Raw genomic sequence first — 17,920 nt, 5'->3', positions numbered from 1 at the left:
ACCACTTTGCTAAAGTTTTAATTAAATGAAGGTTTTTTTTTTTTGAATGGCACTACTGTGATGTTTAAGGAATGCTAGTTTAAAATACTATGTTTGGGCACCTAGGACTGTATTTCATCTGTAACTTTTCTCTAATGGGTATTTGGTTATGTTTTTAGTACTGCTCTCACTGATTTTTTGTATACCCACTGCTTCTAGAATCAGGTCATTCAAGGACATCTGCAGCATGACCCCAACTTACTTATCCAAGTTGTAATCCACCCTCTTCTCTTACATAAATTGTTTGCCCCAACCAAACTAGGTGACATCTCTGAACATGCCTTATACTTTGTTTTTGTGTCATTCCTCCCATTTTTTCACCCTGTTTTATGTCCACCAAGATTTTCTCTATCTTCAAAAACTACATCAGATCTCTAGTCTTGCCTATAACTGCCCTGATTACCTCAACTGGATATGATCTCAACTTCCTCTAAGTTCCCGAAGCATCCATTGTGTGACCCTTACTATGTAGTACTAGGCATTTTAATTATTTGTTTACAAGTCTTAACCTTCCTTGCTAGATTTTAGTCTCCTTGAGGACCTAGATGACGTCTTCCGTTTCTTTGCATTCAACACACTGTTCAAACATCGTTGGCATAATTAGCGCATTAGGTAATTTTGATGTAGAAGGGTATAATTTGAAGATACTTGCAGTGAAACAGGCTGATGTCGTAGGTGCTCTATAATTGGGAACCCCATTTAGAAATTTTGCTAAAGTTTTTTGATGAAATGATTGAAAGTCAAGAGAGGAGTTTACTTCTAAATGGGTATGTTCTAGAAACTACATTAGAGGTTAAAATATGACAGTAGATTAAAATGAGACAGTGAAAGTTATGGTGAGATATTTCCCTCTAATCATTTCTCCTTCAGTGGCGGCACGATTTTGTCTGTGGCTGGATAAAATTACCAGTGACTCATGAAACACAGGAAGAATGTCTTGGGCTGGCCGTGTTGGATATGATGAGAATAGCCAAGGAAAAGGGTCAAACCCCACTGGCCATCTATAACTCCATCAGGTAATTTCCTTATGCAAATCCACGCACATAAATGTCGACAGTTAGAGTTTTTGTATACCTTACCTGTACTTTCTGTGTTTGCCCACACATTTGACTTTATATTAATAACTCGTGTAGGGGAAAAGTAACTTTTCTTTTTTGTACAACGCATACTTTGTGAGGTCAGAGGAATTATTGAAAGGGTTGGAGTGCCACAGCAGATGCCATAGATGTCCAGCACCTGTTTACTATTGGAGTCGTTTCTTCTGAAAAGGCCAGGTGAGGTCAGAGGATAGGAAGGAGCACGTGAGGGCTTAACTTCTGCCGGTAGACCCTCAGATGGCTGTATTAAGAATGCTGAGTCAGAACCTCTCAAGTGGTGCTCCATGTTTCACTTGCCTTCGAATCACCTGGGCCACTTGTTAAACTAAAAGATGCCCAAGATATTTCACTTCAGTAAATTTGAGGTGAGGCCCACGGATGTGAATTTTTTACACGTGCTCCAGAGGACTTTTGTACAGGTGCTCCACTGGCCGTGTTCTTCAAATGGTTCTTCTGCATATTGATGACTTTTGAAAATCATGTCTCATGGTTTTTTAAAACACTACTCCTGCAGCCGTGCTTTGTGGCTATAAAACAGCTCTTTTTGAAGGTCTACATAATGCATATAGGAGAGCTGGTGGCGCAGTGGTTAAGAACTCGGCTGCTAACCAAAAGGTTGGCAGTTCGAGTCTACCACTTGCTCCTTGGAAACCCTACGGGGCAGTTCTACTCTGTCCTATAGGGTGGCTATGGTTTGGCATCGACTTGACAGCAATGGAATTTGGGCTTCTGACAATTATAAGAATGCTCTGTTTGATTTTTTTTTAAGTTTGAAGACTAAATATGTTGTGTATATACAACATAGATAAAAAGTTTGAGGATATCCCAAATCTGGTCAAAACCTTCTTTCTTCCTTGAAGTCCTCGTTTCAGTAACTGGCTGTAGTCACTCCTTGAGTCACTCCTCTAGTCACCCAGTTCGCAGGGTATCAGTTTTTATGTTTCTGTCTTTAGTTTTAAGTGTTTTTGTCTTGTTTTTAGATGTCTGTTAGACATTAACCCAAGGGTATAGGCCATAAGGCATGATTTCAGGAACCTACTTATATCTAGAAAACTACAAAGCCCAAAGGAATCACTGAAGTGTACACGTAAAAAATGTTGAAATGGCAAATGTTTTGTTATCTATATATACTTAAATATATATATATATACTTAACACAATATAAAAAAAAAAAGTCCAAAGGAAAAACACAAACCTTTCTGTTTTCCATTCACTCAGATAAGGATTACTATAAGACGATCTTTTTGGGGAAGAAGTTAGGAAGACTCATGAGTTTGATTTGACACATTGTTTGAGATGTTTCTGAAACATCCAAATTAAAGGAGTAGATTGGCTAAACTGTGGGACATATGGGTCTGGAGTTTAGAAGCCAGGGCTGGAGATCGAAACTTGGGAGTTATTTCCATATAAAGAATGCTTGGAGAGTACAGATAAGAAGAGAAAAGGACCTATAATTGAGTCTTGAGGAACTCCAACATTTAATCACCAGGTAAAGGCAATGAAGACTCAGAAGGAGGAGCCAAAGAGATGGGAATAAAATTGAGAAAACTAAGGGGAGAGAGTTTCATGGAGGGAATGATCAACAATGTTGAATGCTGCTGAAAAGTGACAAGTAAAATGAATATGAATATTTGGTTTTAGCAAAATGGAGGTCTTTCTTGATTTCAGCAAGAAAAGTCTCTTTGGAATGATGGAGCAGAATCCAGATTAGAGTGAGCTGAGGGAATAAATGGAAGGCAAGAAAATGAAATGGCTGTGTAGATAACACTTTCAAAAAGAGGCTAGATAGGATCTGGCTAGAGGGAGGTCAAAAAGAACATTTCAAAATCTATCCTGAAATACAGTGCTATCATTGGTAGGATAATATCCGTATGCCTACAAGGAAGACCAGTTAATACGATTGCTATTCAAATCTGTGCATCAACCACTAATGCTAAAGATGAAGAAATTGAAGACTTTTACCAACTTCTGCAGTCTGAAATTGATCAAACATGCAATCAAGATGCATTGATGATTACTGGTGATTGGAACGTGGAAGTTGGAAACAAGAGGGAACAGTGCTTGAAAAATATGGCATTGGTGATAGAAACAACACCAGAGATCACATGACACAATTTTGCAAGATCAATGACTTCTTCATTGCAGATACCTTTATTTCACGACGTAAACAGTGACTGTCCATGTGGACCTCGCCAGGTGGAGCACACAGGTATCAGATCAACAACATCTGTGGGAAGAGCCGACGGAAAAGCTCAACATCATCAGTCGGAAGAAGGCCAGGGGCCGACTGTGGGACAGGCCGTCGCTTGCTCATGTGTAAGTTCATATAACAAATCCATGAAAGCCAAAATATGACCTTGAGTATATCCCACCTGAATTTAGAGACCATTTCAAGAATAGATTTGATGCATTGAATACTAATGACAGACCAGACAAGTTGTGAAATGGCGTTAAGGACATCATACATGAAGAAAACAAGAGGTCATTAAAAAGACAGGGCAGAAAGAAAAGACCAAAATGGATGTCTTCCACTGAACGTGGAGTAGCTAAATCGAAACGAAGAAATGATGAAGTAAAAATGGTGAACAGAAAATTTTAAAGAGCAGCTGGAGAAGACAAAGTATTATAATGAAATGTGCAAAGACCAGGAGTTAGAAAACTAAAAGGGAAGAATACATTCAGCATTTCTCAAACTGAAAGAATTGAAGAAAAAACTGAACCCTTGAGTTGCAATATGGAAGAATTCTATGGGTAAAATATTGAATGGTGCAGGAAGCATCAAAAGAAGATAGAAGGAATACACAGAGTCACTGTACCAAAAAGAGCTGGTCAACTTTCACCCATTTTAGGAGGTAGCATATGATCAAGAACTGATAGTACTGAAGGAAGAAGTTCAAACCACACTGAAGACACTGGCAAAAAACAAGTCTTCAGGAATGGGTGGAATACCAATTGAGATGTTTCAACAGATGGATGCAGCGCTGCAGGTGCGAACTCATCTATGTAAAGAAATTTGGACGAGAGCTTCCTGGCCAACCAACTGGATGAGATCCGTATTTGTGCCCATTCCAAAAAAAGGTGATCCAACAGAATGTGGAAATCATTGAACAATATCAGTAACACCACTCACCAGTAAAATTGTGCTGAAGTCATTCAAAAGCAGTTGCAGCAGTACCTCAACAGGGAACTGCCAGAAATTCAAGCCACATTTAGAAGAGGACATGGAACGAGGGATACCACTGCTGATGTCAGATGGATCCTGGCTGAAAGCAGAGAATACCGGGAAGATGTTTATCTGTGTTTTATTGACTATGCAGAGGCATTCGATTGTATGGATTGAGGCAAGTTATGGATACATTTCGAAGAATGGGAATTCCAAAACACTTAACTGCTCATGAGGAGCCTGTACTTAGACCACGAGGCAGTTGTCTGAAGTCACCAAGGGCATACTGCATGGCTTAAAGTTACAGAAGGTGTGCTTCAGGGTTGTGTCCTTTCACCACACTTATTCAATCTGTATGCTGAGGAAATAATCTGAGAAGCTGGACTATATGAAGAAGAACACAGTTTCTGGATTGGAGGAAGACTCATTAACAACCTGCAGTGTGCAGATGTCACAATGTTGCCTGCAGAAAATGAAGAGGACTTGAAGCACTTACTAATGAAGATCAACAGTTACAGCCTTCAGTACGGATTGGATCTCAACAGTAAGAAAACAAAAATCTTTACAACTGGGCCAAGAAGCAACATCATGATAAACGGAGGAAAAACTGAAGTTGTTAAGGATTTCATTTTGCTCAGATCCACAATCGATGCCATGGAAACTGCACTAAAGAAATCAGACTCTGAACCGCATGGGACGAACCTGCTGCAAAGACCTCCTTAAAGTGTTGGAAAGCAAAGACGTCACTTTGAGGACTAAGGTGCGCCTGACCCAAGCCGTGGTGTTTTTAACCGCCTCATATGCATTTTATATGCATACGAAAGCTGGACAATGAATAAGGAAGACCAAAGAAGAATTGGTGCCTTTGAATTATGGTTTTGGTGAAGAATATTGAATACGCCGTGGACTTCCAGAAGAACAAACAAACCTGTCTTGGAAGAAGTGCAGCCAGAATGCTTCTTAGAAGCAAGGGTGGTGAGACCTTGTCTCACATACTTCGGACATGTTATCAGGAGGGACCACTCCCTGGAGAAGGACATCATGCTTGGTAAGGTGGAAGGTCAGCGAAAAAGAGGAAGACCTTCAAGGAGATGGGTTGACACAATGGCTGCAGCAGTGGGCTCAAGCCTGGCAATGATTGTGAGAATGGTGCGGGCCTGGGCAGTGTTCAGTTCTGTTGTACATACAGTCGCTATGAGTCAGAACCGACTCAAGGTCACCTGACAACAACAGAAGAGGGAGATGTGTGATAAAGAGATTTTACATATAAGTTGGGAAGCACATTAGTACTTTTAAACTGTGAATAGAAGAGAAATAACAAAAAGTCCTGAGAGAGTTTATCTATGTTAGAGGAAGGGAGAAAGGCGTAAGTGAGCACATGTGGAAGAAATGGCTTTCGTTAGCAGGATTTCTGCCATTTTGATATGAGAGCCACAAGTAACCTCAGAAGTATAGATAATAGTAAAAGAATTAGAAAGTGATGACTTTTGGTTACTAATTACTTTTATTTGTAATATAATTTTTTTAATTATAAGTTCATATAACTTAATCTTTAATGATGGCTATTTAACAGTCAGCTCACAGAAGTCCCTGAGCTGTAATAATAGGCTCTCCTGGGCTGGAAGGCGCTAGCTCCAGCTTACCACAGGCAGTAAGGAAACAGTTACAGTGTGGCATGGAAAGTAACATTATGGAGTAATGCGCAGGATGCTGTGAGCAGGAAGCGAGAAAGAAGCATCTCATATAGTCATGGAGGTCTGGAAAGGTTCCCTGGATTTGATGATGCTGGTAAAATGGGAAAGACCTAACTAAATAGGAAATGGCTGGTAGGAAGAAAGATTAGCCTATGTGAAGGCGTGGAAGTTTAATATAGTTGTTACCTTGAGAAATACTTTATTTGCCAGGTATTTGGAAAGCAGAGAGATAAATCACCTACCTTCTTTAGGATATTGTACGTAGAGATGGAAGTACAAGTGAAATCCTGCTGGATGGAACAGTTTTAATTGTAGAGGAACTAGAGGAGTTAGTTGGAGCTGGCCTGAGAAAACTGTATCCACAACAGAAGCGTGCTTGCTTAATGAACAATAGTGTCGACAAAATGTTACATTTCCCAGAATTCAGATAAGCTTTGGAGTACAGCATCATAAGAAATACATGCAGCGCAGTGCAGGAAGTGTCAACAAAGAAAATGATATATAAGGTAATCGGAAAAAGCAAATTTTGAGAAAACTCCATTTTTAACCATGGTGAGCAAGTGTTCACTTCATAAGGGGAAAAGTTGAAATCTGTTCTAAGCATTTCTGGTATCTTAGAGAATAACATCATCAAATGAAATGTTACGGTTTTATGCTGTCTGGGTGGTGTTTCTATGAACTTTCTCTACTTGCCTACTGTTGTAGCACCTACCTGTCATGGAGAAAGGTGATAACCTCTCTTTCAGTTTTGTTATGAACTTATCTTCCAATTTGTTTTGTTTCTTGGTGTGTGCTCTTTATCCCTAGCTACAAGACATTCTTACCAAAATGTGTTCGAGCAAAGATCCAAGATTATCATATTCTGACAAGGAAACGAATAAGGTACAGGTTTCGCAGATTTATTCAGCAGTTCAGCCAATGCAAAGCCACTGCCAGAAACTTGAAACTTAAGTACCTTATAAATCTGGAAGCCCTTCAGGCTGCCTTCTACACAGAGCAGTTTGAAGTAAAAGAACCTGGAAGAGGTCCTTCAGGTGAGGAGATTTTTGCAACCATTATAATAACTGGAAACGGTGGAATTCAGTGGTCAAGAGGGAAACATAAAGAAAGTGAGACACTGACAGAACAGGTAATCCTTAATGGTATGTTCTCATTCTTTGTTATTTTAAGTAGAATGGCAGTGGAAGCAAAGTAATTATAGTTGTTTGAAACGTGGTCTTGCGCTTCTCTTCTCCCACTGATAAGAAAGGGAAATTTTTAATGCTGTGAAGCCATCAAGGTCCTTTTCATTGTTCTTAAATTGCTTTTGTTTGATTTTTTTTTATGACAAAATAATTAGTAATGGCTTTCTGATAGTTTTGGAAAAGGATTAAGTTCTAAAAGTGAGGTTATTTTTAAGGTAGTTTAACCTCTTTTTAATTTCACTATTATTGACAATAGGAGGCTCAATCATAAATTTTAATTAAATAGAAAATACTCTAACTGATTTTATGATAACATACATGTTAAATAATTTAGTTTTTTTTAGGTTTGCGCTGCAAGCTTTAAAATTGTTCCTATCTGTGCTGTTTCTTAGATGGTATTAGAGACTTAGAAGGAACATTTGATTTTTATCACTTGGCAGTTGAATTTCCAATTTTCTGGCAGTGGTTCCTGTTAATGTTAATTGGATCGAAGCGGGTACTGGAGCATGTAGTAGATTCTCGGCATCCTTCAGTGCTTTCTCATCTTTAAATTAAAGCAAGAAAACAATGTAGTCTTAGGGTTAGGTTAAGGGGGAGGGAATTCCATTTTATGCTACTGTTATCAGTGCCTTCTTTAATTTAAAGCATTTGGAGTATTTTATAGTCATGTTTTAAAATGACTCCATATATTTTACCTGTTTTTAATTTTAATTGCTCTTAACCACAGGATTTACAGATATATTGTGATTTTCCTGATATTATTGATGTCAGCATTAAGCAAGCAAACCAAGAAGGCTCTAATGAAAGCAGAGTTGTAACTATCCATAAGCAAGATGGTAAAAATCTGGTAAGCTTGCTTTTAAGACTAAATGATGATTATGTCTTGTAGTTATCAGGAATAAATTACGGAATCTTAATACTGAAGGTATTTTCTTATAGGAATTTTGGTTATGGTTTTAAGTATAGCTCTAAATATGGACATCAGTTTAGTAAGCTCTTTTATTACATCTAGCTTTTTGTTATACTACCAGTGCTATGTTCCCACGGTTTCTTGTGCATTAATATCTTTTCCACTCTTTTTTTTGAGCAAGCAAGAAAAGTACCTTTATTTTGTGATGCAAGGAAAAGGAGGCAGTCAGCTGCTGCCGCCAGGACTACCCCCTGAGGGCGAGGAGGAAAGTTACCTTTAAGGGTTTACAAGTAGGGAGTTCATACAAGTTTCGTCAGCAGCATTCTTAAATCATACCACGCAGGTGCAGAGAGGGTTACATACAACTTCCCAACAAAGAGAGCAGGATTTTAATGCAAAGCTGTAGGAGAGGAAGCCCAGCAAAGGAAACAGGATTTTTTTTTTTTTTTTTCCTCTTCTGGCCCACCTGGCTTACTTCCCAATGCCCTTCATTTTGGCCTACGAGACTCAGCGCCACTTCTGGCCGTGGCCTCAGGAGATCAGAACACCCAGGGGAAGGCTTCACAGAGGGGAGCCCCTGATGGGCAGAGTTTCAAGGCACTGGGTGAGCAGGCCAGGTACCTCTTTTCCACTTACTTGAGGACATCAGTAGGCAAGGTATCCCCACTCAGCATCTGTTCTCTCTCTGGGTCTCCGTCTTTTGAAAACAGGATTTTTAATGCAAAGCTGCTTGAGGCTCTGCCTTATTCCCTCCATTTTTTTCTGGACATTGGTCATTTAGGACCAGTGTCCATTTTCAACCATAACCTGGCTTGGAATTGTTTGGCATATTCTCATGGAGCCTTTCCACTCACTTTTAAGATTAGCAAAGTACTATTTCTTCTTTTCCCACTCTGGGTTGTTCTAGTTCCCTACTGTGATGCTCATTCCTGACTGTAACCTTTTTTATCAACAGGGTGTGTACAATGCCTAATTAAAAAACAAAAATCAATACAATGCTATTGAGAATTGATACAACAAAATGTAAACCAGTCCCAAGTCAGCCCCACCCAAGCTGTAAGACATGGTTGATTCTAAAAGACGAAACTTTTCTTTAAGTAGTTTCAGAAACACTATTTACTTCAACCGAAAGGGAAGAAATGAATTCCTTTATATTCTGTTCTTAACCTTCTTATTTATCTGGCTCTGTTTTCTTTTCAGTCTGCTGGCTTAAACATCATGTTATTAATTAGGTGCCATCAAATCGACTGATAGGGACACTGTGTGCAACAGAACGAAACACTGACTGGTCCAGCGTCATCCTCACAATCATTGTCACGCTTGACCCCATGGTTGCAGCCACTGTGTCAGTCTATCTTGTTGAGGGTCTTCTTCTCTTTCACTGACCCTCTACTTTACCAAGCATGATGTCCTTCTCCGGGGACTGATCCCTTCTGATAACATGTCCAAAGTATGGGAGATGAAGTCTCACCATCCTTGCTTCTAATGAGCATTCTGGCTGTACTTCTTCCAAGACAGATTTGTTCGTCCTTCGGGCAGTCCATGTGGTATATTTGGAATTCTTCACCAACACTATAATTCAAAGGCATCAACTATTTGGTCTTCCTTATTTATTGTCCAGCTTTCACATGCATTATGAGGCGATTAAAAACACCATGGCTTGGGTCAGGCACACGTTGGTCCTCAGTGTGACACCTTTTCAGATATGTTATTTGTTCATTTATCTTAGATATCTATGTGACCAACCTATCTGACCATTTCAGAGTTATATTACCAGAATTATAACTAACCTGCAGCTTACTTTAGTCAGTACACTTTCCTGTTCTTAGATAAAAACATGATACAGTGTATACCCACTGCCTTCTAGTCTTTGAGGAAAAATGGAATGCTCTTCTGATCTGTTTTTAAAAATGAACTCAGGCAGCACTGTGGACGCATAGTTTAGGGTGGGTAGGAAAAGAAGGGCTGGATACAGAGAAGTCACTCATGCTCATAGTTAATAATTAGACTTGGACTAGGGGTAGAAGCAGTGGAATGGCAGTAATATTAGCCTATATGAAAAACATTGCTGTATTAGAATCGATAAGAGTTGGTGATCATCAGATACCGGGAGTATCCACAATTAACTTTGATTTTTTTACGATCCTGTTGTAAGAAAAAAAATTCACCAATTCGAATTTATGTAGAATATGTAAAAGTCCTCATAACTAACATTCATGTCAGTCTTCCCTCCCTCTCTGGAGGTACCTATTGATATCCGTTTTCTGTGTGTATTTTCTTTACACAAATGGGGTCATAGTTTATGTGTTGTTCTTTAACTAGTGTTTTTTTTTTTTTTCTTAACACGATATCAACTGTTCCATCTACCCATGGATCTAACTTTTAAAACTACTACTGTGTATATGCTATGATTTATAATTTATTTTACAATTCACTCTTCTACTAATAGACATTTAATCCTTGTCATTTTTTTTTTTTGTCATAACAAAAAATGCAACAAATAGACATCTTTGTGTAAGCTTTTCTATATACGTAAGTCAGTATATCGCTAGGAGAGCTTTAGAAGAAAATTAATTTAGGAGAATTAAAACATGGAATGAGGAGAGCGTTCAGTAGTTAGGAAGAGTTGACTTTCTAAATGGTACTTAACACGAATATTGTTTCTGTTTCCTCTCTCTTGCTGTTTAGGAAATTGAACTTAGCTCCCTAAGAGAAGCCTTGTCTTTTGTGTCAGTGATTGATGGGTACTACAGACTCACTGCCGACGCACACCATTACCTCTGCAAAGAAGTGGCCCCCCCAACAGTGCTGGAAAATATACAGAGCAACTGTCATGGGCCAATTTCGTAAGTCATACAGACTTTAAAAGTTAAGTTTTTCAAGGTAAATGAGATGCTGACAGAGAAGATTTTCTACAACAGAATGGTATAAGTGGGTTTAGGAATTTAGAAAAAAAATCTTTATTTGACCTCGCATGGTTCTTTTCTTGTTGTTAACATAATCTGTATTTTGCAATAAGATTACATAATAATTAGAATGATTTAGGACATAATTTACCATCCGTGTCCTAGTTTGTAACGCTTACAACTTGTATAAGTTTAACACTTAGTTGGTATTCATGTTTAACTCTTGGTGTTATTTAAAACCATAATCTTATTATTTTTGCTAGTTTAAAAAGACCTCCAATTTAGTTCCATTTATTTTTATTCATTCTTTTTTTTTTTTGCTAATTTACAAAGACCTCTGATTTAGTTTCATTTATTTTGAAATCCCGTGAGGAGCCGCAGTGCAAAACTTGAAAATCTTCATTATTTTTGGATAATCCAACTCCTTCTACTGGAAACTTCAAACGCAAGATGACGTCCGTATTTCGAGACTAGTGCTATCCAGTAGTGTTTTCTACAGTGATGAAACTGATCTCGGTCTGCACTGTCTAATACAGTAGCCACCTGCTAGCACAGCTGAGGAAATGAATTTTTATTTCATTTAATAACTTCATGTAACTAATAGCACCATATTGACCACAGAGTTGTATATCCTTATTTTAATACTGAATAAACCCAACTGTCATGCATAAAATCTATTCAGCCCAAGTCTTAGTTTATCTCTCAGCCGGGGTGTGCTTTCTGATTGACCCCAGGCTTGAAGAACCCAAGCAGAAAAAGAAATGATCTTGGATTATGAACATGTTTCTTGAACTTAACCTACCCCTAAATATTTGAGAAAATGATTATTATTTAAGACTTGATTCAGTCTATACCTAATGTTTTGATTCAGTCTACATATACCAGGAGCCCTAGTGGTGCAGTGGTTAAGAACTTGGCTGCTAACCAAAAGGTCATCAGTTTGAATCCACCAGCTGATCCTTGGAAACACTCTGGGGGAGTTCTACTCTGTCCTGTAGGGTTGTTGTAAGTTGGAATTGACATGACAGCAACAGGTTTGGGGTTTTTTTTTTTTTTTCCTTTTTTTGGTACTGTGTACCTAATATGTAAGGTTATTAATAGAAGTTGTGCTACTTGAACATTCTATCTAAACTTTACATGTTCAGCAAAAAAAAAAAAAAAAAAAACTTTGTACAATTCATTCATTCATCCGTTGAAATTTTCTTTCATTTTTTTTAATAGAATATTGACTGAGCACCTACTATGTGCCAGGCACTAGTTTATGTATGAGAAAGATGGTGATAAGTAAATATAGTTTGTAGTTTTCCTCTGGTGGCTTTGCCTGGCTTTCATATCAGTGCAATGCTGACTTCATACAAGGACTTAGGATGTGTTCCCGCCTGTATTTCTTCAGAAGAGCTTGAGAAGGGTTGGTGTTAATTCTTCTGTAAATGTTTGGTAAAATTCAGCAGGGGAGCCATCTAGTCTTAGACTTTACTTTTTTGGGAGGTTTTGATTAGTGATTCAATCTCTTCCCTTGTTACAGGTCTGTTGAGATTTTCTGTTTCTGCTTGAGTTAATTTAGGTAGTTCGTGTGTTTCTTGAAATTTGCCATTTCATCTAGGTTATCTAATTTGTTGGCATACAATTGTTCATAGTATTCTCTTATAATCCTTTTTATTTCTGAAAGGTCCGTAGTAATGTCCCTACTCTCATTTCTGATTTTAATTATTTGCATTGTTTCTCCTTTTTTCCTTGTCAGTCTAGTTAAAGATTTGTCAATTTTATTATTCTTTTCAAAGAACCGAACATTACTGATGAACATATAAAGTATAGGAGACTTCTAAGAATTATGGGTGTTAGATTTGTCTTTAGATCATTTAGATGACATTTTGGTCATAATGGCACGGTGCTTGGTATGTTATGTTAAAAAGGCTGTTGGAAATTTGATAGGGGTTTTGTTGAACCTATAGATCAATTTGGCAAATAATTTCTTCTTTACCTTTAGAATGGATTTTGCCATCAGTAAACTGAAGAAAGCTGGTAATCAGACTGGGCTGTATGTACTTCGATGCAGTCCTAAGGACTTTAATAAATATTTTCTCACGTTTGCTGTTGAGGTTAGTATGTCATGTTAATTAATGGTAACAACTTTGTCTATCTCATTTCCCCTGCGTATTTAACCACCATATTTCCTTTTTAATACTCAGAATTATAGCTTTTGGTTTGATAGCTAGCATAATAACGCTTAATTTTCCTCAAGGAAATATAAAATGCTTCATGATGTGTTTTTATCCTTTTATTTGATGTTTATTTTTTGATGTTTGGCTTGTGATCAACTTGCGAAATGATATTTCATCAAGTCTCTTGAAGTTTCTTTTGCAAACATGGATATCTCTGCCAAATCATCTAGAATAAAGTAGATCAAAAGGAAATTTTCTTTTTACTAAGAATGATTACATGATTAGAAGGAAGGAGTGTAGTCACACAGGCAGGCACAAAAGCAGAAGCATTTTAGCACTTTAACTGTAGCACTTCAACCGATGGTGAGAATAGTGATCCGTAGTGAATGTTTTAAACGTAAAGCTACAACGAGACCTCATTGTTAAGACAGATCACCTGGGACCTCTTAGAAGATTATTTATTACCCAAAATCTTGAGAAACTTTCTAGCAACTTCTAGATTTATCTTTTTTAAAAATGGAGAAAGTAAGGGTTTTATTATTCAATTATTTTAATTTTTGTGAAATTCAACCATCTCATATTTTGCATATGTAAATAGTGGATTAATTTCCATACGTACAGAAGGTAGTTTACTCTGTGACTTAGCCTTGTAAAATACTGATCATAAGTCCTAATTTGACATTATCATTTCACTATAACAATCCATTATGTTGAATTATCAATAATTCTCAATTTCAGTTTTCGTATTTTTGGGAGCATGTGACGTTAGCTCATTTCTAAGAGAGCATGTGATATAGCCCTGCCTTTAAAAACCTATTCTTTGGAAGAACAGCATAAGAGAGTATATACCAGAATTGAGAATAACAGAAGGGGTTACAATTATTAAGAGAATCTTTTGGAATAGGAAGGACTTGAGAGGGACCTTGAGGTTTCAGTAGATTTTACATGAATGGTTCTAAATAAGATGAATATACTTACAAAGCCAAGAAAGCCAGTGCCGTCAAGTCGATTCCAACTCATAGCGACCCTACAGGACAGAATAGAAGCTGCCCCATAGAGTTTCCAAGGAGCGCCTGGCGGATTCAAACTGTCATCCTTTTAGTTAGCAGCCGTAGCACTTAACCACTACGCCACAAGGGTTTCCATATTATAGTTATTATACTTATAAGGAGCGCCTCAGATAATAGTTGAGTGAAGAAGCTCATAACACAGCACGTAAGATAAGCATGTAGAACAAACTGCAAAATATTAAAAATGCAGTATCAGAGATAAATATACAAGTATGATAGTGGCACAACAGAATGAGTGATGACCTTTGTGGAATGGAGTGAGAGTTGTCAGAGAAGACCTCACAGGAAAAGTGGTGCTTGAAGTGAATTTTAAGGAATGAATAAAAAGTTTATTGCTCTGAAGGAAAGGAAGTAGATTCTAGAAAGAGCATGTATAGCTATCAAGGCATTAAACAGCATGGCACTTGCGTGTGATTACTTAAGAACTTGATAAGGCTCAAACAGAAGTTGTGTGTTGTGAGCGGCAGGAATTGAGACAGAGATGGAGAAAGAAGCCAGTTCACTGAAGGCCTTATATGCTGTGCTAGTTTAGACTTTATTCTGTAAATGATGGGAAGCCATTAAGGATGGTATTACTAGTGTTAATTATCATTGCATTCTTACTTGCTTCTTAATGAAATCAACTGTTGCCACTCCTGTAAGCTATGCAATTGTAATTAGATACCTTTTTGAGGAAACAAACATTTCCATCACCCTGTATCAGCAGTACAGTAGGGTTCACAGTTGTAAATGTTCTGTTGGTTGTTTTTGTGATACCCCTTTCTCAGAATAAGTACTATCACATTCATTGTGATTTTCCCTCCTCTCTTTATAATTAAACTTATATAGCGAGAAAATGTCATTGAATATAAGCACTGTTTGATTACAAAAAATGAGAATGGAGAATACAACCTCACTGGGACTAAGAAGAACTTTAATAATCTTAAAGATCTTCTGAACTGCTATCAGATGGAAACTGTTCGTTCAGACAGTATCATTTTCCAGTTTATTAAATGCTGCCCCCCAAAGCCAAAAGGTAAAATAATTTTTTAGTTATTTTTAAAATACTGGTAATGCCACTGTTATAAGAATGCCAGACAAAGTTTAAACACAGAAGAAAATATTCTTTGATGGTTACGAGGGTGGGGAAGGAGGGAGAGGGATATTCACTAACTAGATAGTAGACAAAAATTTTGGGGGGTGAAGGGAAGGGCAACACGTACCACAGGAATAGTCAGTACAACTGAACTAAACCAAAAGCAAAGAAATTTCCTCAAGACAACCAAAAGCTTCACAGGCCAGTGTAGCAGGGATGGGGGTCTGGGGACCATGGTTTCAGGGGACATCTAGGTCAATTGGCATTACAAAATGTATTAAGAAAATGGTCTGCATTCCACTTTGGTCAGAGGCATCTGGGGTCTTAAATGCTAGCAAGCAGCCATCTAAGTTGCATCAATTGGTCTCAACCCACCTGGAGCAAAGGAGAATGAAGAACACCAAAGACTCAAGGTGATTATGAGCCCAAGAGACAGAAAGGGCCACAAACACGAGAGACTCCATCAGCCTGAGACCAGAAGAACTAGATGGTGCCCCAGCTACCGCTGATCACTGCCCTGACATCGAACACAACAGAGAATCCCTGATGGAGCAGGAGAAAACTGGGATGCAGATCTTAAATCGGTCTGACCGAGACCAGTGGGACTCTGATGGTCATGCTCCCTGGACCCTTTGATAGCCCAAGATTGGAACCATTCCCGAAACCAACTCTACAGACAGGGATTGGCTTGGACTATAAGATAGACAATGATGCTGGTGAGGAGTGAACTTTGTGGCTCAAGTAGACACATTTGAGACTATGCGGGTGACTCCTGTCTGGTGGTGAGATGAGAAGGAAGAGGGGGACAGGAGCTGGTTGAATGGACACAGGGAGTACAGGGTGGAGAGGAGGAATGTGCTGTCTCATTAAGGGGAGAGCAGCTGAGAGTGCACGGCGGGGTGTGTAGGGCTTTTTGTTTGACAGATCGACCTGATTTGTAAACTTTCACCTAAAGCACAATAAATACATTAAAAAAAAATACTGATCATGGATTATGCATCTGATAGAAGGTATTTTCATTACATCATTTCAAAAGAAGTATGAAAGAAGGAGCTTCAAAACCGAATTAATTTTGCCTCACTCTGTTGTAGAAACATCATCAGATAGGATTGTTTAGTTTGCTTTGAGTCATTGAGAAGTGACTTGAGGTTCCATAATCATAGAATGGCATTTTAAAAATAGTAATTGCTCGGTATAAATCAGTCATTTATTTGTGGAACTAGAAGGCCTCACTACCAAATGTTCATATATGTTATAAATTGAAACTTTCATACTCTTTTGGGATTTTTAATTTCTGAATTTTAAAAATCAGGTTAGTAAGGTTGTAAATCCCTTGAAATAATAATTGTCTTATTAAAAAGTCCTGAAAAGTTATATAAGTTAAGGAAGTAGTTATAATTTTAATGTATGAAATAGAGTACATCAAAATTCAATGAATAAATTCCTTAGATAATTTTCTGTGAAAAGAAAATGAACAACAAGCATTTATTAAGCGTTATTTTGTATGTAGAACACACTTTATTTTACTCCTCTCTGAAGTAACTTACAGCCTCTGTGTGTTTTGATTGTGTGTGTGTGTGTATTTTTTTTCAGATAAATCCAACCTCTTAGTCTTCAGAACGAACGGCGTTTCTGATGTCCCAACCTCACCAGCATTACAGAGGCATAATAACGTGAACCAGATGGTGTTTCACAAAATCAGAAATGAAGATTTGATATTCGTAAGTCATTACATGCTGATGATTGTCTTCTTTGGCTTTTTAAAATAACAGCTGTTTAAATAAACACTTGTTTTCTTCATTTATTATTTCTTCACAGGACATTTGAAACTATTTTGCCATAACCTATACTATAAAAGTTTAGTTGTGATTTAAATATTTATTATTAAACGTATTCCAAATTTGAGTTAGAAATAAGCAAAATTAATTATTTTAAGAATAGAATTGTATTTTCTTTTCAGAAATTCAAATATCTCCCTTTACATATCTTGAATTAAAAATTTGAAATTTTCTTCTGTAAAATTAAAAATGAGAACCCTTCCTCTATAAAAGGCCTTTGTCTTAACTCTCAATTTCTCAAGAAAGTAAGGGAAATCCAAGGGGTCAAAAATGAAGAAAGAATTGAACACCGAAGTAGTAAGAAAAAGCTGATGTTTCGGCTATAGGATGGTGTTGGGGGCAGGAGCTGATCTCACTAAACAAGGGATTTAAGATTTAGCAGCAATGCAAAAACAGGGGTGAGGTCATAGGCCTGCACAGGGCCAGGGGTTAAATCCAGGACCCTGGAGTTAATATACCTTTAGTAAAATGATACATTATGGAAAACTCACTCACTAGCAAAAGGAAAGGAAAGGAATATTGTCTGTCTTGGGCTCTCGGTGAGGAAAAAGAGCCAGCTTCTCCTGAGCATTTGTAATCAAAGGCTTTTGAGTTTGGGCTTCTTTATACCACCTGCATGTTCTGAGAAAACCTAAGCCAATAAATTAAAGAAAATTAAATAATATTCTCTGTTGCATCATAGAAGCAAATGCAAACCCTTTTTTGGAATAATTTACCTTAACCCAGGCCACCCAGGATTCCCGTAGATAAAGCCACTTCAAACACAGGCGTATAATAGAAAT

General features: G+C 37.7%; 1 protein-coding gene across 3 annotated transcripts in view; it reads left to right on the top strand.

Annotated features, from left to right (window-relative positions):
• JAK2 (Janus kinase 2) overlaps positions 1-17,920 on the top strand; it is a 99,981-nt gene that overhangs the window by 64,274 nt on the left and 17,787 nt on the right. For all 3 annotated transcript variants that reach the window (XM_049895144.1, XM_049895146.1, XM_049895147.1), the window contains 7 exons: positions 910-1,055; positions 6,801-7,122; positions 7,905-8,024; positions 10,776-10,933; positions 12,981-13,092; positions 15,054-15,240; positions 16,894-17,021. In XM_049895144.1, the coding sequence (XP_049751101.1) occupies positions 910-1,055; positions 6,801-7,122; positions 7,905-8,024; positions 10,776-10,933; positions 12,981-13,092; positions 15,054-15,240; positions 16,894-17,021 (1,173 nt within the window). The remainder of the gene's footprint in view (positions 1-909; positions 1,056-6,800; positions 7,123-7,904; positions 8,025-10,775; positions 10,934-12,980; positions 13,093-15,053; positions 15,241-16,893; positions 17,022-17,920) is intronic.

The sequence above is a fragment of the Elephas maximus genome, chromosome 9 (assembly GCF_024166365.1).
Source record: "Elephas maximus indicus isolate mEleMax1 chromosome 9, mEleMax1 primary haplotype, whole genome shotgun sequence".
NCBI classification, from domain to species: domain Eukaryota; kingdom Metazoa; phylum Chordata; class Mammalia; order Proboscidea; family Elephantidae; genus Elephas; species Elephas maximus.
This window is presented reverse-complemented; position numbering and strand designations above follow the sequence as displayed.